The 24326-nt window shown below is 62.3% G+C and overlaps 1 protein-coding gene across 6 annotated transcripts in view; it reads left to right on the top strand.

Annotated features, from left to right (window-relative positions):
* The window catches only part of TBC1D22A (TBC1 domain family member 22A), a 228356-nt gene that overhangs the window by 151996 nt on the left and 52034 nt on the right, over nucleotides 1-24326 (top strand). For 2 of the 6 annotated variants that reach the window (XM_036278220.1, XM_036278221.1), the window contains exon 10: nucleotides 9469-9544. In XM_036278220.1, coding sequence (XP_036134113.1) covers nucleotides 9469-9544 — 76 coding nt within the window. Of the gene's footprint in view, nucleotides 1-9468; nucleotides 9545-13675; nucleotides 13713-13935; nucleotides 14129-24326 lie in introns of those variants that run through there. The other 4 variants (XM_036278223.1, XM_036278225.1, XR_004961560.1 and 1 more) reach the window with 4 other exon arrangements.

Below are 24326 nucleotides of genomic sequence, written 5' to 3'. Positions count from 1 at the left end.
CGCTGAGCCAAACCGGCCAGGGCAGCTATTGCAGTCTTCGTTTCCTGAGCACACCGTCGCCAGGGCTGCCCCAGAACAGGCTGCCACCTCTGCCTGCCCACCGTCACCCTGTGCTCCGGAGTCACTGCGGAAGAGGCCGCCCCGGAGCAGGAGGGCCGCTGCCTGTGCGGCCAGCCCTTCCCACTTTCTTTCCGGGGGAGAATTCTGCACGTCTGAGACCTGGTCAGTGGCACGGAGGTGGTGGCAGTGTTGGGACTGTTACCTCGGGACTCTTCGGGGAGAAGGCCGGAAAGGTGGCGGTCCAGTGAGTGACTGGAGAAAGGCCAGGGCGACAGGCCTGTGGCGGGGACTGGAGCGGACACTGGGGGAGGAGGGTGGGTCCCTCAGACGCAGCTGTGTGAGTTCGCTCCTGCAGGCGGTGCCAGCAGGGAGAAGGGGGACAGCCCTGTCACAGAGCCAGAGCCTACTCCTCGAGTCCTTGGAGAAGTTTAGGCTCCAAAAGGCAAGCTTCGTGGGTGGCTGAGGATCCCTGGAAACGAACTGAAATGCTGGAACCCGGGACCAGGCCCGGGACGTTATCTCAGCTAGAAGCAAAGGGAGGACCAGGGGCTGCTCTGGTGCTTGGAAGGCGCAGACAGCTGGCTCTGACAGGCCTCTGTGAGTGTGGACGGGAGGGGATGAATGGGGGTGGGTCCGCTCCTGCCTCCTGTGCCCGCTGAGCTGTGCTGTCCGTGGGGAGTCCGTGAGCTGTGACTCGGAGCCCCAGTCGATAGCGCTGAACACTTGCAAACACTGCCCGAGGCTTGTTAAACAGACAGCAAGGTACTGGCTGTAGCAGGTTCATTAAGGATGAGTCATCGGGCAGCAGCTTAAAAATGGAAACTGAAGAAACAATTTGCAGTAGCAAGGAAAGTGTCAAGTCATGTTGTCCGAGTGGCTAGCGCATTCCTTCCGTTTCCCAGCAGTGCTCCTCCGCGGGACTGGTGGCTGCGCCCTGCAGCGGGAGCCAGGCTCTGGGCTCTGGCCGTGGGGGGTCAGGTCTGTGGATGCTCCTGAGGCGTGTCATCGCATGCGGCTCGTCGCTCCTGGTCAGTGCCTGGAGTGGACTTGGGTCGTGCGGTGAGAGTGTCTGCAGTGGCGGACGGACGACAGCCAGACCTCTCCCCAGGTCGGCTGCACTGTTTCAGTAGCACGCCCGTCCACAGTGTGTGTGGTCTGGTGCCTGTCTTCATGCCGGACAGCGGTCCTTTGCTAAGATATGTCTTTCGAGAACATTTTTTCCCAAGTCTGTGGCTTGTCAGTTCCTTTTTTAAACCTGTGTTGCCGATGAGCTGAAAATTTAAATTTTGGTGACGTGTAGCTTACCGTTCTTTTTCTTCTGTGGTAAAGGTTTTCTGTGCTCTAACGAGAAGCCCACTGTTTGCTGCAGGAGGCCGAGGCATGCTCCTGTGCTTTCCCTCGACGCCCGCCATTCCGCTTTCCTTCTCGGCCTGCCCCGCAGCTTCACCTGCAGTGTTCTGTGCGGTGAGGGAGGGATCCCGGTGCGCTTCGCACACCTAGCTGTCCTGCTCACACGGAAACTAATGAGGCTGGCACCTTTTCTGAAAACGAAGCGATGGCGTGACGTGTGCTGCTAGCGGCTAGCTCTGTAGGTGCCCTGCGTGAGGGTGGTGGTGGGCGAGCTCCGAGGACGCAGTCTGGCCGTGCACGGCTGTTAGTGTGATGTTAGCGGCTAGCTCTGTAGGTGCCCTGCGTGAGGGTGGTGGTGGGCGAGCTCCGAGGACGCAGTCTGGCCGTGCACGGCTGTTACGTGTGATGTTAGCGGCTAGCTCTGTAGGTGCCCTGCGTGAGGGTGGTGGTGGGCGAGCTCCGAGGACGCAGTCTGGCCGTGCACGGCTGTTACGTGTGCTGCTAGCGGCCAGCTCTGTAGGTGCCCTGCGTGAGGGTGGTGGTGGGGGAGCTCCGAGGACGCAGTCTGGCCGTGCACGGCTGGTGCGTTCCCCAGGCTGCGGGAAGACGGGCAGGAGACGGGCGTCGTCCCTGAGGCGTAAGGACATTAGGGATTTGCATTTCATTAAGTGCAGTTCCGTCCTCTGTTGAGCTGGTCATACGATTTCTTTCCCTACTTCTGTGAATGAAAGGACTTGGATTGCTTTGTGTCTGTTGCAGCAGCCTCATTTCCGAGGTGAACCCCCTCGGCATGAAGTGTTTGCCTTCCCACACATCTCTAGACTTATTGGTGCTGTTGTGGTTGCGGACTCCCACACCCCCGTGAGGGACGTTGTCTTCATTTGTCTCCTGCCTTTCTGCTTTGGATTTGGGGAGATGGTGGCCTCAGGAAGTGCTCCCGTAACTTCTGAAGGCATTTATGTACGACTGCTGTCATTTTTTCCGTCAACATTTGACAGAACTCAACAGTGGAGCCGTCCTGGCCTGGAACTTTCTTGGTGGAGCGTTTGGACTTTGAAGGCAGTGTCTGCCCTGGTGGGCTCCAGAGTGGTCCTAGTTTGACTTTCACAGACTTTGGCCATTTTAAACAAGTTGTATAGTTTATTGACATGTTGGTTGTAGTATTTCTGGACTCTCTCAGTGTCTAGGAACCACGGCGATGTCTTTCATCCTGACTCTGGTCATTGGGTGCCGACACTGGTTGTGAGGTGGTCACGCGGTCCGTCACGGTGAGCGTCTCGCGTGTCTGCTTTGCCAGGAGTTTCAATAAACAGCAGGCCAGCTGGCCTTCTCTCTCCACACTGACTGACTGTCTCGTTGTCCCACTTGCTGCTCAGTGGGGGCCTTTGAAATCCCACTTCTAATGGTTGATCCGTCCCCCATTTTTTCTTTTCATCCTCACCTGATGACATTTCTGCATTTATCTTCAGATAGAGCGGGAGGGAGAGAGGGAAGAAGCGAGAGAGAGAAACATCGATGTGAGAGAGACACATCGAGTGGCTGCCACCTGCACGACCCCAACCAGGCCGGGGACAAACTGCCACCGAGGTGCGTGCCCTTAGTGGGGACCGAACTCGGGTCTCTCTAGTCCACGGGCCGACACTCTAACCGCTGAGCCAACCCTGCCAGGGCTGATCCGTCTCTTAAAAAGTTTGTCAAGTTTTACTTCCCATAATTTGAACCTTGTTTATTAGACCCATACACTTGTCGGTAGGCTTATCCCGTCTTCTGGGTCACTTGTGTTTGCTGTGTGAAGTGCTCACTGTTTCTGGGGTCCGATCAGGCGATAGCACGACGCTGCCTCCTCCTGATGTGGTTCCTGGTGCCTCAGCCGCCCCTTTGCCTTCCCCTCTGTGTCCTCTTGCCTGAAGGCGTTTCCGTAGGTCGCTGTCTTGCGAGTTGCTCTCTCACCTTCCCAGTGAGTTGCTCTCTCACCTTCCCAGTGAGTTCAGCTCACATGCATCCGTGTGATGTTCCAGGGTGACTGTGGGGGGGCTAGGCTGCCGCTCTGCTCCTCATCTCATCGTGCTCAGTGCTTTCTCCTGCCTCCTTTTGGAGGGATGAAGTGCTTTTAAATTAATTGGTGTTTTCAGAATAGTTTTAGAGCAGAATTTACGGTTCCCAGATCCCCTCACAAACACTGAGCCCCTCCACTGCCAGAACTCACAGGGGGTAGTGCTCCTGCCGCAGCCCATACCTCGGTCCTGTGCCCGCCCCAGAGTGGGCGTCAGGGTGGTGCTCCCGCCACCCCGGGGTGCCCTGCTCCAGCTGCTGCTGGCCTTCCTGAGCAGTGCCCCTTCTCTCTGCATCCGGCTCAGCCTCGGGGCCTCGGCGCCGTCTTCAGGTCAAGCTCCTTCTGAGCGATGTGGCTGCGCCCCAGGTCCCAGTGAGCCTCTCCTTGATCTACATGGCCTCGTGATGACCTTTTGCTCAGCGACCATACCGTCCTTCCTGGGAACAGGCACCCCGTTTGTCTCCCTGTCTGTGTCGGGGGCCCACGAGCACCTCCAGGTTCGGCGACCCAGGCTCAGTGCTGTGCTCACGGCACGTTCATTCCAGGGCAGGGGTGCAGCTGAACAGCCAAGGGGAAGGCCAGACACCCCTGGAACACGTGTCCACGCGGCCTCCCCTGGGGTTGCACGGTGTGAGATGTCCACCAGGGGGCTTGCTAGAGACTCGGTGCCCAGGTGTCATGAGTGCTGGTCACACGGGCGCCCTGTGCCTGCGCATCCAACTCATGGCCTCCGGGAAGAAAGCAGGAGTCCACACCGAGCACACTGCTCAGCTGCGGCCCAGCAAGCCGTTCTCAGAGAGGTGGGGACCCGCCCCAGTGCAGGGGCGCAGGGGCACAGGGGGGCAGGGGCACAGGGGCACAGGGGCGAGGGCACAGGGGCACAGGGGCGAGGGCACAGGGGCAGGGGCACAGGGGCAGGGGCACAGGGGGACAGGGGTGAGGGCACAGGGGCACAGGGACAGCAGGGGCACAGGGGCAGGGGCACAGGGGGACAGGGGTGAGGGCACAGGGGCAGGGGCACAGGGGCACAGGGGCAGGGGCACAGGGGGACAGGGGTGAGGGCACAGGGGCACAGGGACAGGGGCAGGGGCAGGGGCACAGGGGCAGGGGCACAGGGGCAGGGGCACAGGGGGACAGGGGTGAAGGCACAGGGGCACAGGGGGACAGGGGTGAGGGCACAGGGGCAGGGGCACAGGGGCAGGGGCACAGGGGGACAGGGGTGAGGGCACAGGGGCACAGGGACAGGGGCAGGGGCACAGGGGCAGGGGCACAGGGGCAGGGGCACAGGGGGGCAGGGGCACAGGGACAGGGGCAGGGGCACAGGGGCAGGGGCACAGGGGCACAGGGGCAGGGGCACAGGGGCAGGGGCACAGGGACAGGGGCAGGGGCATAGGGGCAGGGGCACAGGGGGACAGGGGCGAGGGCACAGGGGCACAGGGGCTGCAGGTGAGGCCGGCCTTGCAGACAGCCTGGCGCGAGGACAGAGCCTCAGCCTGCTCTTCAAGTCCCGGCTCCACCCGGGCAGCCATGTGGTCTGACACTGGGAGGCGTTCAGGGAGGCCTGCTAGCAGGCAGAGCTTGCAGTCGGGGTGTCTCGTCTGTGCGTTTCTGTGCTGACTGCCCGGCTGTGCTCGTGGGCCTGGCTGAAGCCGCCCTCTCTGTCTGGGCTGCGGGGCCCATGCCAGGTACTATGTCCAGGGCTGCGGCCAGATGCCTAGGGCTCTGGTGAGGTCAGGGAGGTGCATCTACTGGATTGTTGCAGAGGCGGGCTCGGGGCAGCTGAGGGAGGCAGGTTTGGTTTTAGCATCAGGCAGGAGCTTTCTTAGCACAAGATTGGCCAGGAAAGGGGTGGGCCTCGGGAGGAGGAACCAGGGATGCGGGCCTCCGGAGGAGGGGACCTGGGACGCGGGCCTCGGGAGGAGGGGCCTGGGACGCGGGCCTCGGGAGGAGGAACCAGGGATGCGGGCCTCGGGAGGAGGGGACCTGGGACGTGGGCCTCGGGAGGAGGGGACCTGGGACGTGGGCCTTGGGAGGAGGAACCAGGGATGCGGGCCTCGGGAGGAGGGGACCTGGGACGAGGGCCTCGGGAGGAGGGGACCTGGGACGAGGGCCTCGGGAGGAGGGGACCTGGGGTCTGGTACAGCCCTCGTCACAGGCCAGAGGGAGCCTCAGTCCTCTGCAGGCTGGAGTTGATAGGTGGTGCGGGGTCCTTGCAGCCAAGTTGACGGAGTGCAGTTCTCAACTCTTCTCTGAGCTGGAGCGCGAGGCGAGGCGCCCGCCGGGTCTCTGGCTCTTCCTGCCGATGTGATCTGCCCCCTGTGAGACGTCCCCCAAAGTGCCATGGCAGCCCTCACCCCTTCCTCCCTGTGACCCTGCATTTCGTCTAGCACACCTTTGTAAAGACGGAATCGAGGCTGGTGTGGAAGGGCGTGGACACTCACTCCTCGCGGGGGACGCGAGCATGTCAGCACTGTCGAGGGCTCTGGAGCGCACGGTGGTCTCGTGTTCCCGCTGTGCCCGATGGGCACGTGTTCATTCCGCGGAGGCGCCTGTGCGGCGTGTGGGAGGGCTGCCCGGGGTGCGGGTGTCCCGGGTGAGTCTGTTCCTGGCCGCGGTAGGCGGGCCCGTGGTCTGAACCAGGTGCCCTGGAGCCTTGCCCGGCAGGTGCCTTCCCAGGGAGGCGGGGCTGGGCCAGAGCACTGTCCCCTCCCCTGCTCACGTAGCCTCTGGCTGTGGAGTGCCCTTGGTGTGCCCTTGAAGGGCTTCCTGGCCACTGACCAGGCTGTCCTCAGCCTGGCCTCGCACAGCTGACCTAGGGCCCAGCCTCCCGGCCTGCCCTGGGAGCCCGTGCTGTCATGTGGGTTGGCGCTGTCAGGAGGCTGGACTTCCCGCCGTGGCCACATCCAGGACCCCAGGGCCACACACGCCAGTCTGTTTGGGCTTTTTCAAAATACAGATCTTTTATTTCTTTTATTTCTTTTGTAGGCTCCCAGGTGTCATTCTTTTCTTATTGTTTGCATTTCCAAGAGAATCCATCTTTTCTACCTGGGTTTTGAGCAAATTGAGAAATAAAACAAAATAGTGGCAGATGGAGACCGAAGAATAACTGTTACTTCTTCTAAATGAGAAGCTTGAAGTTCCATCTTCATGTGAGAACCAAATACACCGGCTGACTGAGTCCCAGGACTGCTTGGCTCGCCACCCTCCTGTGCGCTGGGGCGGCCCTCGGGTGCACAGCCTTCCTGGGGGACAGCCAGCCCAGAGGTGGGAGGAGGGGAACCTCCCAGGCTCTTTGTTCGCCAGGTTTACAACATACGAGTTGTCATTTGGGGCTATTGTTCTGGGGCCGGAGAAGGCGCAGGAGCGGCACCTGCTGAGCCCCTCTACTTGGAAGCAGACCCCGGGATTGGGGTGTTGCCTCCTGCTCAGCCAGAGACGGGGCCTTCCCTGGGGAGGGCGGGGGCGGCCACCTGCCCTCGGGGGCTCTGCTGGGGCTGCCGGGGCGACTGCAGCTCATCAGGACCGAACGCTGAGTCCTCCCCAAGGCCCTGCCCGAGTGTGCAGAGTCACTCTCTAGTTTATTTCTCGTCCTTAATCACATCCGCATTCAACCTTGCTCATCGGGACCCTACCTTGCGCTCGGATGCCGTGTACAGACTTCTAGCAACACAAAAGGCCCAAATCTGAATCTGATCTGCCGCTGCTGCTAATTTCCAGCGAGAAATGAACCCTCCAGGCTGGCCTTGTAAGGTCAAGGCCAGAGCCAGTTTCCTTCTCTACGTCCAGGCTCACGGTCTCCCCTCACGTGCTCTGTCTCCGCAAGAGGGTCTCGGGCCTCCTGGGAGCACACAGCTCCTCAGGGCCCAGAAGTCCGGTCCACGCACCACGGTCTCTGACAGCGCTCACTTCTCACCGGTCCAGCCTTTAGCAGGACCCGCCTCGTGCCCAGGCCCCTGTGGACGCCACCCCGGGAGAGCCTGTCCGTCATGCTGCCAGGGATCACAGAGGGGCCTTGGCTCCACAGGTGACGTGGGCGTGCAGCTCTGCCCGGTGCCTCGCGGGGACGTGGCCGTTTGGAATCCAGAGCCGCCAGCAGTCCACGTGGGAGAAGGTCCCGGGCGAGTCCCGGCTGTATGTCCATTTGCATTTCGGGAGGAACAGCCCTGGTTGCCTTGTAGGCCTTTCTGGTTCCGTGCTGCAGTGGTGGTGGTGCCTGCTCTGCGCAGGACGTGCGTGTGAGTGCATGTCAGTCTCGGCGTGTGGACTGTGCCAGGGAGTCGGCCCTTGGCCACGTGCACCACGTGGACCCCCTCCGGGCAGACCCAGGGCCCAGTGGCTCTGTGGGTGCAGTTGCCTGTCCCAGGGCCCTGCGTGGTGACACCTGGACCGCATGCTCCTGCGTCCCTTCTCCAGGTTTGGGTTCTCCTCGTTCCGTGGGCCGGTCCCCTCTGAGCAGTGCACCCCGCGGCCGGTCACTCGGGAATGTCGCTCTTGAAGCATTTTCCACGTGAGGCCGGATTGCCCCCCGCTGCCTTCCTGGCCCCGAAGGCAGAGTGACAGGGGCTGTCCTCTCCGTGCTCCCCGGCCGGTCTGCCCCCGCGTGCGGCAAGCACCCCGTGCCCTGCGCTGCGTGCACCTGTGCCCCGCGGTCCACAGTGCCGGGGAGACGCGGCTTTTGGGCTGCGCCAGGCCTGGCTGCCCAGTGCGCTGCAGCCCAGCCGCCCCGCCCCGCCCCGCCGGCGCTCCCAGGACCGGCCGTCCACCCGCTCTGCCTCAGGCCGGCGTGAGCCACCAGGCCCGCGTGCAGAGCCGCTGTCCCCATTGCTCCAGACTCTGCTGGTCTTTCTGTTCCTGCTGAGCCGCAGGGGCCTCGCCCAGAACGAACCCACGCCTCGGTGTCAGTTCCCGTGTCTCCAGTCCCGGGGTCAGCGGTGGCTCTCGGGGCAGTCGGGTGTGCTGCCGCGTCCTTTCTGGAGGCTCCAGGGGAACATGTCGGGGCCTTTCCAGCCGGCTTGCGTGGCCCTGGCCCTCCTTCCCTGCAGAGCAGCCGGCCGCCCGGCTGTGTCCCTCCTCCACCCGACACGATTCTCTGCTTCTGCCTGGAAGCCCGGGGTCACCCGGGGCCGCTGGAAGGATCCCGGGCACGTCCTGTTTCCGTCAGTTGTCAGCAACCCTCATTCCCTTCGCGAGGTTCCAGAGGTTGTGCTGTGGCCACGTGTGGGGTGATTGTTCTGCCCTCTGTAATCCCCAGTGAGTGTAAGTCTATTCCCGCACGAGTCTAGTTGAAGCCTTTGTTCTGAAAATGCCCGGGCACTGGCTGAGGTGCCCGTAGTCATTGTGTAGGGGTGCCCAGGGTGGGCCCGAGGGTGCCCGCTGTCCTCTCCGGCTGAGCTGTGCTCCCGGGTCATGGCAGGACTAGTCACTGTCCCCTCGAACCTCTGACGCATCCTGCTGACCCTTTCCCCGGGGCCTCGGCGGACCTAGAGGCAGGAGTGTGGTTTCCATGTAGGGATGACGATGCTGGAGCTAGAGTCACGCGGCTCCCAGGTCACCGTGCAGCCTCCACCGCAGGCTGTCTGACCCAGAGCCCAGAGCCCGTGTTCCCGTCTCGGTCAGTGAGTGCCACCGCATTCACTGGGGGTGGTCCCGCGGTCACACTGCCCACGCAGTGGTTGTTGGCATGACTGGTCACCATTCCTTGTGGCCAGGCTGAGTGCCCGTCCGTTTCCTGCAGACACGTCCCCGAAATGAGCTTTGCCTGTCAGCGGCTGTTAGTTCATCTCAGTGCGAACGTCTTCCATCCGCACAGAAACGTCCACTAAGGCTCCTGAGATGGGTGCACTGGCCCTCTGACATCAGGAGGGCTGGACTCGACCTTCTGAAGGCCACACGTGCTGGCCCTGCCCAGGCGGGCCTGCGGCCTGACACAGCGGGCCCTGTGTGGCTGCTCACCTGGGTCCCGGGGCTGCCTTGCTGTGCTCACGGTCCTCGCTGTGTTTCCTCAGGACAACTACACCTTTGCCCAGCCTGGGATCCAGATGAAAGTGAAGATGCTGGAAGAGCTCGTGAGCCGGATCGATGGTGAGCAGCCCTGAGCGGGCCCCTGTGGGCGGGCAGACGCTGTGGGCGAGGCCGCCCTGCAGGGTGACAGGATGCCCCTCTCCCGGCCCGGCCCCCCGGGGGCAGGAGTGCCCCACCCCGTGTGAAGGGGTGGAGTCAGGACAGACACGGGTGCCCACTAGGTGCCCAGGGCCCTGTGCAGGAAGCTGTGAGTGCGCATCCAGCCAGTACCACACTACTTGTTCACTGCCCGCGGGCACTGGCCCCACCCTTGCTTCCTGCGTGATTTCTCCTGGGACCCGGTTAGTCACCAGGCCTGGGAGCGCCCCCTCTCGTGTCACGGGAAATTCAAGTGTGCGCAGGGGAGTGGCGCCTTCGTCCCAGCGTAGCCCGTGATGTGCTGGCTGCCACGCTGCAGCAGCACAGTTCAACTAAGTGGGAGTGGGGGGTGCGGGCCCCTCCAAGCCTGTTCCCCGGCGTTTAAGTGGATGACAGAGCGTCAACACAGTGACGCGAAGCAGAGCCCGCGGCAGGTCCGGAGAAGGGAGTGGCTGTTCCCAAAGAGCCCCTGTGAGCCGGCAGATGTCCCACCGAAGGCAGAGAGCGTGGGGGTGGCCTGCCTCCTGGCGCTGCCCCGGGGCTTGCCCGGCCCTGCGTCCTGCCGCCCGCACCCCCAGCGTCAGCCTCAGCCGGATAGTCCTCAGGAGAAGGGCACTTGGTTTGGGAAGCGTGATTGACTTCCCCACGTGCGCTGTGCAGATGACGAACTCCGTCTGCTCCTTGGTGGACTCTGGTTTCCTCCTCTGTGGGTCGTGGCTCCTCAGTTTCCACATCGCGAGGTTCATTTACCCAGTTCCTCCGGCGACGCTCTGCTTGGCTCAGCACGTCCAGCTGCTTTGGAGCCTGTCCATTCAAATGCTGTCTTTCGCGTGTGTGGCTGCATTTATGTACATTTTTATTGTTAATTTCACAGAGAGAGATCGTTCTTTGATTTGTTGGATTTCTTTCCCGACCAGCAGTTTAGAGTGTTCCCCGGTCTCATTTAGTTCTCTGAAACGTGGCTTGCGGTGGACGGGAATCGCCCTTCGTCAGCGGCCCCTCTTCCCCTGCGCCCAGCAGGAGGTTTGAGGTCGCGTGGAGGTCAGGGAGCCCGGCCAGGGCCATGCCCTGGCTGCAGCTGGGTCCTGGGAGCCGAGCGCCGCCCTGTGCTTGGCGATCACTTCACGGGGCAGCTGCAGCGGCCGAGGGACCCCGCCCGTGCTTGCTCGTGGGTCGCACTGGTGTTGAGGGTGTTCGTCCCACAGGTTTCTGTCGCAGTCATCAGCTTTCTCCACACCGGAGATGCCGCTCGTCACAGGGCACACTGTGCAGCGTGTTCTTCTGATGAGCCCTGAAGAACTTCTGTGATGGTCCCAGCATGCAAACAGCCGGGCTTTTGAAGCAGGAGCCCTGCGGAGGGCCCTGTGGCTGGGCGCCGCACCGCAGAGCCCCCCGGAGCCGTGTCGCAGGCCTCGGCCGCTTCAGCACCCACCTCTCGGAGGGTTTGTGGGCTTGGAGCCTGTGCTGAGACCGTAAAGATTTTATTAAGGGCAGGATATCCAGGGAAGGAAAAACTGCCTTTAATAAACCGCTGCCTCATTTCTGCATTTTAGGGGAAGGACAGCATTTATGTCAGAACTTTCTGACACTTTGATGAAGGAACCCGCCTTCACGGACTTGTTAGGAGCGAGCCGTGGGTCTGGCCCACTGCAGGGCTTGGGAAACGCCAGGTCGCTCTGCAAAGTGAAGCTGCGGGACGTTGGGCGTTGCCGCGGGGCGGGAGGACGTGTGCGCGGGAGTCAGGAAGCAGTGCAGAGGCCGAGGCGGTCAGAGGTCCGGGGACAGAGGAAGCACGGGCCGCTCAGTCATGGGGCAGGGGCACGGCCTTCCTTTCCGGGAGAAGGAGCAGCTAGCGCACCTCTGAGACGCACTCAAGTCGTGTTCTATTTTGACGGGTACTGTAACCCTCCCTGCAGCCCCAAACCCTTAGAAAGAGTCTGTGGTGCGGGCCGGAGGGGCTGTGGATGAAGAACGCGGGGCGTGTCTGTGGAGGCTGAGTGGGAAGGAGGATGGGCAGCATCTGAGGGACTGGACACAGGGTGGGAGCAGTGGTCTGCGAACCCCAGGGGAACCCCGTATAGTCCCGGGCAGAGTGGGAGATGGAGATCTGAGCCTCTTCATTCGGGATTAAAGCAAAAGGCGAGAGTGGGAAGAACCAGGTAATCCAACTCCCTCCCAGGTGCACCAGATACGCGGGTGAATGTTTGATAAAGCCGGCAAACAGACAGAAGGAAGAAAAGAAACAAAAGGAGAAAGAAACCAAATGTCCTAAGAGCATTGGACTTGTAACCAGAGGACAGGACCTGGCCAGCCTCTAGGAGGGTGCAGGAGCCCAGAGGGGCAGCCCTGCACAGAGGCCGCTGCTGTGCCGAGGGCTGTGTCCATCCGGAAGAGAGAAGCCCGAAGTGAGCTGTGGTTTCGACAGCCTTATGGAGTGACTGGCCAAACCCTAAACCACCCCAGGTGGGCATCTGAGAGATGCCTACAGGGTACAGTCAGAGCCAGCTGCCCTTGGGGTCTGTGGTCCAGGGTGACAGCAGCTGGAGGACCAGGGGCGTGAGCCTTGATCATGGTATTTGTGTCCTTAGTTCTGGGAGGAGCAAAACCAAGTCTTTTCTGGAGGAAGTTTCAGAACACAAATGTTCCTATGGATAACGTAGATGTATACATGCTTATATATATATACACACAACTGCACTCACCCACACACGCATTCATGTACATAGACATACATACATAACTGGCCCACAAAGTTGTAATTGGCCATAACTGTTATCCTTACTATGTGTGAAGAAATGAGGGGGGAAAAATAGAGAAGCCAGGACATGCCTGCAGGGAAATAGGAAGTTATATAATTTTTTCATCAAAGATTTGAAAAATGATCAAAAATCAAATTTAAAAATGGAATGGACTAGTCTAACCAATGAGACACAGCTAAAGAGAAAGTCAGTGAACTGGAAGATGGTCTGGGAGAAAATAGTTCAATGAAACCTGGGGAGATGCAAATATGGGCAACAGAAGGGAGGGGACCCAGGGTCATGGTGCTAGTGGCTTTATCTGGGGTCAAAGATAGAGAGGGGCGAGACGGTGGACGGACTTGAAATCATGCCTGAGATGTTTTACACAACGACCGAAGAACACGAATTCACAGATTCATGAGTTGAAGGAGAAAACTCCATGTGAAAGTGCATTTCTACGTCTTTGCCGTGTATCCAGATCATGCAGCTTAGACCTGTGTGGCTGTGACATCAGTGACATGATGGCAGCCCCGAGATCGCAGAGCCTGGCTCTGCCCCGCGTCAGAACTGCCAGAGGTGCCCTGCGGGCTGCGGCAGAGCCCGTTCCCGGGCCGACGCCAGCTCGCTCGCAGCTCTGCTGTGACAGGGTGTCACGGCGAGTGGGGTGCCTGCATCTTTGGCTGGACACCCGGAGAGCCCCGTTCCGCGTGCGAAAGCCGTGCTCCGGAAGCTGCACCTGGGAGCTGCGAGCGCGGCCGAGGTCAGGCTTGTTTGTGCAGAGTCTCAGCACCAGGTGGGGAAGAACTGCTCCGGAAGCTGCACCTGGGAGCTGCGAGCGCGGCCGAGGTCAGGCTTGTTTGTGCAGTCTCAGCACCAGGTGGGGAAGAACCGCTCCACAGGTTAGCGAGTCGCCCGTCGGGCTGGAGCTGGCGTGAGAAGGGAGCCACAGGTCACCCTCGGTGTGGTGGGTGGACACCACAGGACTGGGCGGGCAGCTCCAGAGCTGGGGAGGTGGACGGACACGCGCTCCCTGGTCTGTCCCCAAGGCCCTGCTCCTCCGTGGCCGGCCCTGCCCAGAGCCTGCACCTGATCTGCAGCTCTATGGAGGTGCGTTCAGAGTGGGCAGAGTTGAAGGCAAACCAGGCCTCAGCCTCAGGACGCCCTTTCTGTGGGAGGCGGGCGGTGACGGAAACGCCGCTGTGTGATGGCCATTTCACATTGAAGAAGGTGGAGGTGCGCGCCATGCACACACACATGCACGCACACACGTGCACACATGCACGCGCACACACACAGTCTCTCTCCCTCTCTCTAGATGCAGTTAATCCACTGGCGTGGTCCCTGCATCCGAGGTCAGTGATGTCTGTTTTCCGTGGAGCACATTGGTGGCTGGCACACGTCCCGTTGCCCGTGTCAGAGCAGGGCAGCAGTCCCCCCGGAGGCGTTTGTGTTCGTGGCCAAGGGCTCCGGCCGAGCTCTAGACCAGCTGAGCCTGCTGACTTTCCTCCGAGCAGCATTGTGATGAATCTGGTCACCACATGCTTCTCTTTGAGTGAAGTCTCTCTTCTTCATTAGGTTTGATCAATTTCTGGCTGGGTTCTGACTTCGTAATTATGGTTCTCTACAAGGCTGGCCAGGAGCCCTCGACTGCTCTGCTGAGTCGTCCGGAGATAGACCGCCTGAGGGTGGCTGGGCTCTCTTCACGGTGACCGTGGAGGTGACCTTCGAGCTCACGTCCTGGACCACAGCCAGCACGGCCTGCTAATGGGTTGGTTCTTGTCACTCGGGTGCGGGCGGATCTTGCTTTTCTTTCTGTCCAGTCCTTCGTCCACGCTGCAGCCGCTCTTCAGCCTGTAACCACGGTTGGACTGCTGATCTCAGTGTAGTGGCTGAAACACATTGTGGTGGCCTCCAGGGCCCTTCACAGTGTGGTCCCCACCTCTTCATCCTCTAGTGGCCGTAGGCTGTGCTAACCCAGGCTGTTTGCTTCTCCTTAAGGACAGCCTGCAGCTCAGCTTCTGCTCTGGGTCCCGTCCACGCTGCTTCCTCAGCCACATGCCTGCTCCGCGGGTCCCGGGCCCCCGCTGGCGCTCAGCAGCAGGATTGCAGCCAGGCACCGCATAGGCGAAGGCAGAGTCTGCACGCAGGAGGGGGAATGTCAGGCAGGGCTTCAGCCTTCAGGGGCCAAAGGGGGTGCTGTTGACAGACCAGGGCGGTGTCACTCTCAGGCGACCAAGGCCCTGGCAGACCGCTGCAGTTGTCTCCTGCGACGTCCTCACGTTCGTAGTACCTCTCCGTGTGCCGGCCGTGTGCAAGGGGCCATGGGGAGTGGACCACGTGCCCAGCACTCTGCATGGTGTGTGTTGCATGGGTTGGCGTGTAAGCAGAAGGTGACGGAGCACCATGTACAGACGGGCGTGCTCTGTGAGCACAGGGAGGCACAGGGCCCTGGGCACAGCTGCCTGGCCCGGCGGTCAGGGCTGCGTCTTGTCTGCCTGCGTTGCCACTGCCTGCACAGACGGGCTTGAGCCATGGACACTCACTGTCTCACCGTTCTGGAGGCTGGAAGCCCAAGCTCAGGGTTCCGGCTGGTCTGGTCCCTGGAGAGCGCGCTGTCTGGCTTGCAGGTGGCATTTCTCGTGGTGTCCTCACGGGCCCTCGCTGGGCATGTGCGTGGGGCGGGGGAGCTCTCTGGTGTCTTAAGGACGCGGATGCTGCCAGCTCGGGGCCACCCTCATGACCCCCGAACTGCGTCACTTCCTGCAAGGCCCTGTCTCCAAATGCAGCCATGGGGTCAGGGCTTCGACATCCCGTTTTGGGGGTGGGTGGGGGGCACAAATACTCAGTCCATAACAGCTCGGAAGTGTGGGTTTGTGTTTTAAACGAAGTCGTCATCGGTAGGAACCAGGGCAGATGGTCTGTGGAGCGTGGCTTTGTGAATGGTGCTCAGGGACCCTGCCTGCACCTGAGCCAGGACAGCCCCCCTCCCTTGGCCCACCTCCTGCAGCCAGTCTGCGTGGGGGCCGTCTGTGGAGCAGACTGTCCACCAGCGGAAATGGGAGGCCGGTGGAAGAGACGAGTGTCTATGTGGGAGGAGCGGGGACGATGACGGGCGTCTTAGAGGGCCTGGGGTCTCTCCCGGGGGTGTCGTAGTCCTTAAGTCAAGTTGACCTAAGTGCCTTCATGAAAACCTGCATGTTTAGTTGCATATCTGAGAAGAGGGATGCATACATCACCTAGCAAACAAAAGAAACCGAAGGGCCTGGCCAAGGTGGCTCCGTGGATGGAGCGTCGTCCCGTGGACTGAGAGGTCCTGGTTTGATTTCCGGTCGCGGCAGGAGCCCAGGGTGTGGATTTGATCCCCAGTAGGGGGCGTGCAGGAGGCGGCTGAGCAATGTTTCTCTTTCATGGATGTTTCTCTCTCTCTAAAAACATCAACAAAAACATCTAAAATAGAAAAAAAAAAGAAACCAAAGAGAAGGAGGATGTGTAGTGCGATTCAGAAAAGTGAGTGAGGAGTATGCACCCGGGCTCCTGTCCAGCCTCCATCAGGGCCCTGGACATGTGGTTGCTGCTGCTGCTGCTATTACTACATTACTCGTGCTGCTACTACCATCGTCACCACTAGTGCTACTGCTAGTGCTGCTACTATCGTCACTACTACTGCTACTACTAGTGCTGCTACTACTAGTGCTGCTACTACCATCATCACTACTACTGCTACTGCTAGTGCTGCTACTACTAGTGCTGCTACTACCATCGTCACTACTACTGCTGCTACTACTAGTGCTGCTACTACCATCGTCACTACTAGTGCTGCTACTACTAGCGCTGCTACTACCATCGTCACCACTAGTGCTGCTACTGCTAGTGCTGCTACTACCATCACCACTAGTGCTGCTACTACTAGCGCTGCTACTACCATCACTACTAGTGCTGCTACTACCATCATCACCACTAGTGCTGCTACTACTAGCGCTGCTGCTACCATCACTACTAGCGCTGCTACTACCATCACCACTAGTGCTGCTACTACCATCGTCACTACTAGCGCTGCTACTACCATCACTACTAGTGCTGCTACTACCATCATCACCACTAGTGCTGCTACTACCATCATCACCACTAGTGCTGCTACTACTAGCGCTGCTCCTACCATCACTACTAGTGCTGCTACTACCATCGTCGCTACTACTGCTGCTACTACTAGTGCTGCTACTACCATCGTCACTACTACTGCTGCTACTACTAGTGCTGCTACTACCATCGTCACCACTAGTGCTGCTACTGCTAGTGCTGCTACTACCATTGTCACCAGTACTGCTGCTACTACTAGGGCTGCTACTACCATCGTCACTACTAGTGCTGCTGTCACTACTGGTGCTGCTACTACTGCTAATATCCCATCGCTATCACTGCTACTGTTAAAATGATGTGCGTGTTGTATCCCACCTGAGAGCCTGGCCCCTTCTCTGGCCTCAGTTTCCCCATAGCTGGATGATCTTCATGTGGCCTCTAGTCTGCCCCTCCTGAGTTGGTCCTGAACACAGAGCCCTCCCCGCCGGCTCCCAACCACTGGGGGCGCAGTGGCGTCCTGTGGGCTCCGAGTCTGCCCTCCCTGCCCGGGCCCCAGGATTTCCTTGGGGAGCAGCAGCCTGCAGCCTCTCTGTGGTGATGCCACCACCAGATGCCCGCCCCACCCCTGCAGCTCCGCCTGGGATCCTGCCGGCATCTGGTACCTTCTGGTGCTCACCCTCCATGCGACCCTGTGCGGGCGGAACGGCCGTTCCATCCCTCGACCCAGTGGCCAGCACCGCACCCGCTGTGCAGGGTGCTCGGATGTGTTGGTGGGTGACCGAGAGGAGTTTTCTGAGCGCCCTGTGTGCCAGGGCTCCTGCAGTGGATGCTTTCTGTGTAGTTTGAGGGTGACTCCACTTGACCACGTGGGTGTTGGGGTCTGAGCAGCTTCCCTGTTTGCTGTCCTGGTCCCTAGATGGTCACTGCCCGTGTAGGCTCTTCCCTGGGCTCTGTTTGCCTGAGACTCTCTAGGCCCCTCCCTGCTGTCCTGGAGGCCCTAGGGGTGTTCGAAGTGTGGAGCTCCAGGGTTCGGGCCATGCAGCCGGCCCTGCGCCTTGTGGGGAAAGGTGGCGGGAAGATGCCGCGGCCCCAGCACAGGGGACAGGCTGGGCTGATGGGCGGGGGCCTTGTCCAGCGACTCTCCAGTGACTGCTCTCATCTCCAGGTGACCCCCACTCCGACCGCGCTGACCCTCCTCATGGTGTCCGGGGCGCTGGCCCACTGGCTTCCCCACTCATGGACCTGTGAGCGGGGTGTAGAGACCGTTCTCTGTGGCCGAGCTCCATGGGCAGGGACAGTGTTCAGACATGTTTCCCGCCACCCCAGGGGGCCGCCCAGTGCTCTGAATTCTCAGCCCCACTGTGGGACTCGGGCTCCCCAGGTCTGGAGCAGAGGCTCCGGGACTCAGGGTCCTCGGCTCACCCGCCTGCCACCTGAGACCGGTGCTGGCCCACCCCTCCCCCATCCCGCCTCCCCAGTCATCTCGGGACCTCAGGTCATGCCTGTCGCCTTCCCTGCCACCTTGCTGGCTGGGACCCTCCTGCACCCGCCCCTGCTCTCTTCCTAGGCTGCCCCCCAAACCGTGTGTCCTGCCCAATTCAGGCTTGTTTCCAGGTTTCCTCCCTGAGCGTGTAGAGGGATTAACTTCCAATCCCTGAGACTGGCAGGGTCCAAGAGGTCTCGGGGCTCCAGGCCTTCAGGGAGGAGCTCAACCACAGCCCTCGCAGGACGGGGCCAGGCCGTTTGGGAGGGTGTGGCTGCTGGGCTCCGAGCCCAGGCCCTCTGCCCTGTGCTAGACGGTGGCACATGAGCGTCGCTGTGGGAGCTTTGTTCCCGGCCTGCCCTCCGCACGGGGTCGTAGAAGCCTGTGTTCGAGCGGCGGCTTCAGAGATGCCCCCCCATTTATGGCCTTAGAAGCCTCGTGTTCCAGTCGGGGCCGAGCATGCAGGGTCGTGGCGGCCGGCGGGAGGTGCAGGCAGGAGACACTGTCTTTGTGCCCTTCGCTCTGTCCTTCCTGGAAGCTGGGACACCGGGGACCACACGCAGCCGCTCGGGGGCGCTCACACCCGGAAACGGCCGTGCGTTCGCGTGGGACGAAACCAGGCAGGTGAGGACCCAGGCTCATGGCTGAGACTCGGCTCTGCTCCTTAACGGTCATCTTTGCGACCCTCCATCCCGAGATGGATGTTCAGGGTTTATTGCGAAATCGAGACTACTTAATTAAACTGTGAGTAGAGACTTCCAAATACAGCAATTCTCCTTGACCTTAAGGAGACAAGTGGGTTGGTTTGATGGGAGGCCATCAAATCTGGTTTCGAAACGATTCCCCAGAGTCGTTTCCGTTCGCGGTCGCAGTGCTGGGGGGGTGTGAGCAGTCTTATCTCCCTCAGCACAGAGAGCCCGTGTCTCGCACCAGCGCAGCGGCCGCCTGGCAGCCGGGCCTTCCCGTGCCGGGCGGGCTGGAGGGGGCCGTTCTGTCCGCGCCAGCGAGCCCCTTGCTCCGGCCGACAGTCTGGGGAGGGTGCCGGTCACCCCGTGGCTGCATCACACACGTCAGCCCCACGTCAGCCGGCCAGCCGGAGCTGCTTTTGCTCTTGAAGTCGGCGGCCACACCGAGACGCCCGCCTGGCAGGGCTGTGGGCGCCTCTGGCGGACAGCCAGCAGGAGCTGGGCCCTCAGCACCGCCCGCCAGCAGCCTGCGTGGGTTGGAAGGGCATCTTGCTCAGCTGCTCCCGTGGGTCAGCACGGCCTCCGTGGCAGCTCTGGGACCCTGAGCCGAGGCCCCTTGAAGCCCTTCCTGGGCGCAGGTCCTCGGGGACGGCACGGTGTCAGTTCAGGCTCCTTCAGGCTGCTGGGCTGGTGGTGGTTAGTTGCGCAGAACCAGACAGTGGTGCAGTGAACACAGGACAGGTGACCCTCTCCTCCCCCTGTGAGGCTCTGTTGCTGCTGTCCATACCCACACGTCCCGCGCACCCACCTCGGGGCTGGGGGAGCCCAGAGACCTCGGGGTGACTGGCTCACCTTGCCCACCCAGCGGGCCGGGCCTGGCGGCGTCCTGTGTCCGTGGCAGTGCTGAGATCCTATCTCCGTCCGCCCTGTCCTGCGTCCCAGTCTTGAACCTTGCAGAAGGGTGGGTGGGACGCAGCCGGGAGCTGGGCCCCTCCCGCTCCCATCCACCTGCTCTGTCCTCTGCTCCCGGCCGCCGCATCTCAGAGTCTGCGCCGGGGTCCTTGTCGCAGCTTACGGGGCTGCCGGTGGTGCTTGGGCCTCAGGCCAGCCGCCGGCGGCACCCGCCCCTGGCCGTGCGCCCTGGTTGCTCCTTCGGGAGGAAACAGCTCTGCTGGGAAGTGTTGTTGAGAAGCTGGTGAGCACGTCTGTGGGGTGGGATGATTTAACAGCCATCGCTGCAGTCCCATGCAGCTCTAGAAGATGGCATTTTGGATGGTGCTACTGTCAGAGTGTGGACCTCGGTGCCTGTCTGCATGTGGAAAGATGGCATGCTGCGGTGCAGGTACATGTGGTTGTGCCGGGGTCCGAGAGCGCGCCTGTCCACAAGGCCTGGGCGTGGCTCGGACGCGGCAGCACTGCGGCTGCGTGGGTCTCTGCGTGGACGGAGAGCAGCTTCCCCACGACGCGCGAGCTGGGGGGAGACGGCAGGCCTGTGCTGGGACCGTGACGGTTGACCGGGCCGGCAGGAGCCCTTCGGGAGAGAGTCTGCAGTCGCCCTGGGTCTTTCTGCGTCGCGTCCTCAGGGCCTGTGGCGGCGGCAGGAGCGCTCTGTCTGCCCACGTAAGTGTGCGGTCCTGCTGCTCACCCCGCAGGCGAGGACTCAGTTCTCCACGGGACTGGCCACACCCCAGACGCAGCAGCACCCATGTCGCCTCGAGCCTGCACTTCTGACTTCGGGGCTGTAAGTGCAGCCGTGTGCACGCCCCTCGCGTCTGAGCAGTCACTAGGACGGCTCACAGAGCTCAGGGAAGCGCTGTGCTGGGACTGCGGTCCATTGTAGGGGGCCCAGGTGGGGCCGGGTGGGGGGCCTGGGGGCAGCTGTGTGCTCTCCTGGGCACCTGTGTTCACCAGCTGGGAAGCCGGCGGGGTGGGCGTCCTGCCTGGACTGGGCAGTCACGGGCCTGTGGCTGAAAGCAGTCTCCCCTCCTCTCCCTGCGGCCTGGCTGCTGCAGGACCCGCCCCAGCTGGGCGCTCCTGAGGGCCTCGCAGGCACCCCCACAGCACAGCAGAGACTCCTGCTGAGGGGAGTCCAGGGAGGGCCCGGCCCTCAGTCTCCCCTCCTCTCCCTGCGGCCTGGCTGCTGCAGGACCCGCCCCAGCTGGGCGCTCCTGAGGGCCTCGCAGGCCCCCCCACAGCACAGCAGAGACTCCTGCTGTGGGGGTCCAGGGAGGGCCCGGCCCTCAGTCTCCCCTCCTCTCCCTGCGGCCTGGCTGCTGCAGGACCCGCCCCAGCTGGGCGCTCCTGAGGGCCTCGCAGTCACCCCCACAGCACAGCAGAGACTCCTGCTGAGGGGAGTCCAGGGAGGGCCCGGCCCTCAGTCTCCCCTCCTCTCCCTGCGGCCTGGCTGCTGCAGGACCCGCCCCAGCTGGGCGCTCCTGAGGGCCTCGCAGGCACCCCCACAGCACAGCAGAGACTCCTGCTGTGGGGGTCCAGGGAGGGCCCGGCCCTCAGTCTCCCCTCCTCTCCCTGCGGCCTGGCTGCTGCAGGACCCGCCCCAGCTGGGCGCTCCTGAGGGCCTCGCAGTCACCCCCACAGCACAGCAGAGACTCCTGCTGTGGGGGGTCCAGGGAGGGGCCCGGCCCTCAGTCTCCACTGTGCCCAGGAGGCTCCTCCAGCGTCTTTCTGAGGTGACACCCGCAGGGATTGAGGGACAGGTGCGCCTCTGGGAGGCCAGCTCGTGGAGGACGAGGGGGCGTGGACGTCACCTGTGGGTCCGCTGGGATCCTGGGCTCTTGGCACAGGGTGGGTGTGGGCTGGGATTTCTCCTTGTACCATCAGTGCGGTCCGGCGACTGCCTTCCCTGCTCTCCGGGGGAGCCGTGTTTGCTCCAGGACGAGCATGGACGTTGTTGGGGCCTCCTGGGGGCGCACAGGCCGTGACACGCTGTGTCCGAGGAGAACTGCCGTGTCCAGTTTCCCACACCACCTCCTGGAAAGGCAGTGGGGGCCGCACCGGCCCTGGCCCTGGCCCCTGGTCTGCCCTTCATCCTGCCCACTGTCACTCTGCTCGTGGTCTGTGGGAGCGGACAGGAGACGTCTGGAGGGAGCCTGAGACGGCCTGGCAGTGGTCCAGGGAAGCCAGTTGGGGCTCTTTATGGGGGGACAGAGCGCAGGCTCTCCCCGCCGCCCCCCCTGCGCGGGCCCCAGAGCGCGGGCTCTCCCCGCCGCCCAGGCAGAGTCACCATCACGGACTTGTCTGTGTCCGTGGCTTGGCACCCTCCCTCCCCGTTAGTCGGGCATCCAGAGAGAGCCGGAAGGGGCAGCCACCACACCAGGAACTCGCCCGAGTGCTGTGCGGGAGCTGAGCCCCCTGTTCCCCAGGAGAGACCTGGAGCACTGAGAGTCTCGGGAACTTTCTGGAAGCTGCCTGCAGTTTGAACCCGGGCTCTCTGCCTTCCTGCTGCCCTCCGTCCCCTTTGCCGTCCCCAGCACAGCGCCGCCCGTCTTTTCCAGCTGCTGGCTGTCGCCGCGAGCCAGACCTGCAGCTGCGGAAGCGGTGAGCCGCGTGGGCCTCGGCTCTGGGAGGCCCGTGCGCACTCGGGGGCTGGTCCCACTCTCCTGTCCGCTGGTGCTTGGAGGGCTGAGACCTGCCCTGACTCGGCCTGTTCCCGGGCTGCGGCGCCGAGGGCTGGAGAGGCTGCCTTGGCAGGTAGCGCAAATAAACCCAAATAGTGTCTGGCCCTGCCTAAACAGTGTGGTTTTTAGGTTTTTATGCCAAGTCAATGGGATATGTAATTTTTCTAGCATAGATCCTGGGATGCAGTGTTCTTGCATAATTTACTTTTATTTTTAACCAAGAAAACAAGATGTCTCAGCAGCATTCACCCTGCAGCTCTGCTGTCCAAGGTGCTGAGGAAAGTCGCCAGCAAGCGCTGCAGTGGCCTGACCCACGCCCACGCTCGCCCACGCTCGCGACAAGGGCCTTCCTGAGCTGCGCAGCGGGGCCCTGCCCTCCCGCTCCGGGTCGACGGGAGGACCTCTCCGCCCGGGCACAGCAGCACGTCCTCCGCCCCGTGTTCCCAGGGAGGGGCATTCTGCTCTCTCGCCGGGTCTCCCGTGTCAGCCCACTGCCACTGCAAGGCGGGGCGTCTTCCCAGCGCAAGGATGGCTGCCCCCCATCCTCCATCTCTCAAGGTGCTGGAAAGAGGAGGTGGCCTCGCTGAAACGCCCTGCGCCATCGGAAGGTGGCAGAGCCGGTGGCTGGCGCCTCGTGCTTCATGGCCGGCTTCCGAGAGGCCGCGTGATCGGGGGCAGCGGCCGCCTCCAGGGGAGCAAGGCCTGCTGTCCAGTGTTGCACGGGCGCTCCAGAGGCCCTGACCTGGGCCGAGGGCGGCTGTCCAGCGAAGCTGGCCTGAGGTGCCTCCCGGCCGCGGTGCACACCCGCACCCTGCGGGCACTTTGCCTCCAGCCACTCAGGTCTGCTCCGGGCAGGGAGGGGCCAGCCCTCGGGACACTCAGAGTCGGTGGTTCTGCTGCAACTTGCTGACCTGCTGAGAGCAGGGCACCGCCCCCCCGCAGCTGCTTTGCAGGTGCGCGTCCCTGGAGACCTCGCTGAGGCCTCAGGGAGCTGACGGAGCAGGAGCCCACGTTCCCAGGGAGTTTGCCTGTGTCCCGGGGGTTGACGCTGTGGCAGGTTTCTGGTCATCCAGGCAGGCGAGGTGCTCTGCAGAGGGCACTGTGTCCCATGCTGGTCCCGAGACGTGGAGGGTACCCATGCGCCCACTTGGCAGTGTGGGGCCATGCACGGAACACGGCAGTCTTCAGTTCTGTCCGTGGTCTGCGGCCAGCGTGCGTGCACCGTGGGCAGGCACCCGGCCCGTCTCGTGGTGCGTGTCCCGGTCAGGACTCGCACTTCACGTTGGGAAGGTGCCGCGTGCCGCGCAGGCCCAGCTTGGAGCTGCTCGGCCCAGTCCTGGGCACCTCCCGAGGGGCTGGGAGGCCGCGCTGTTCTGCGTGCACTCGCCCTGGCCACGCCCCACACGGTCCCCGTCTGTCTCCTAGGATGTGGCTGCGGGCATGGGCACACTGGGCACTTAGCCCTCCAGGCCTGGCTCCGTGCCAGTCTGTGGCCCAGACAGGGTCCTGCCCTTTGGAAGTCACTGCCCCTGACCCCATGAGGACCTGGGTACTGGCCCCTTGTCAGTGCCCTGGGCCCTGCAGCTGCTCCGCCAGCACCTGCGGTGTTACTGCGAACGGGGGCCTGGGCGTCCTGGGACCTGTGAAAGGTCAATCACGTCGATAAGCTTGGAGTTGGCTCCTCCTTCCAATGATGGAACAGTGACGATCCCACTGCCGGCTGAGGGGCTGGGGCTCTGCTGTGCCAGCAGCGGACTGACAGGGACAGGTGGCCACTGACCCGCCGGCTTGTGTGCCCAGCACCAGTGAGGATGGGCACTGGCCGCAGCCACACGTCCTAGAGAGGACCAGGAAGGACCAGGGCCACCTGGCGGGGCCTGGCGCCCTGCGTTCGGGTGCGACTCTCGCCTGCCACCTGGGTGTTCATGGCATGCGCTGCTCTCTGTGCGAAAGCGCCTGGCTCAGCATTTTCCGTCCTGTTTGAATTTTGGGTCAGGTCAGGGCACAGCACAGGCTCCAGGCTCCAGGTGTGCGGTAGGGCTTCTGACCTTGGGGAAGGGCAGAGGTCAGGTCAGGGCCCGGGCA

The sequence above is a fragment of the Molossus molossus genome, unplaced genomic scaffold (genome assembly GCF_014108415.1).
Source record: "Molossus molossus isolate mMolMol1 unplaced genomic scaffold, mMolMol1.p scaffold_m16_p_26, whole genome shotgun sequence".
Classification (NCBI taxonomy): domain Eukaryota; kingdom Metazoa; phylum Chordata; class Mammalia; order Chiroptera; family Molossidae; genus Molossus; species Molossus molossus.
The sequence above is the reverse complement of the archived record's forward strand: the minus strand, read 5'-3'. Positions and strand labels throughout refer to the sequence as shown.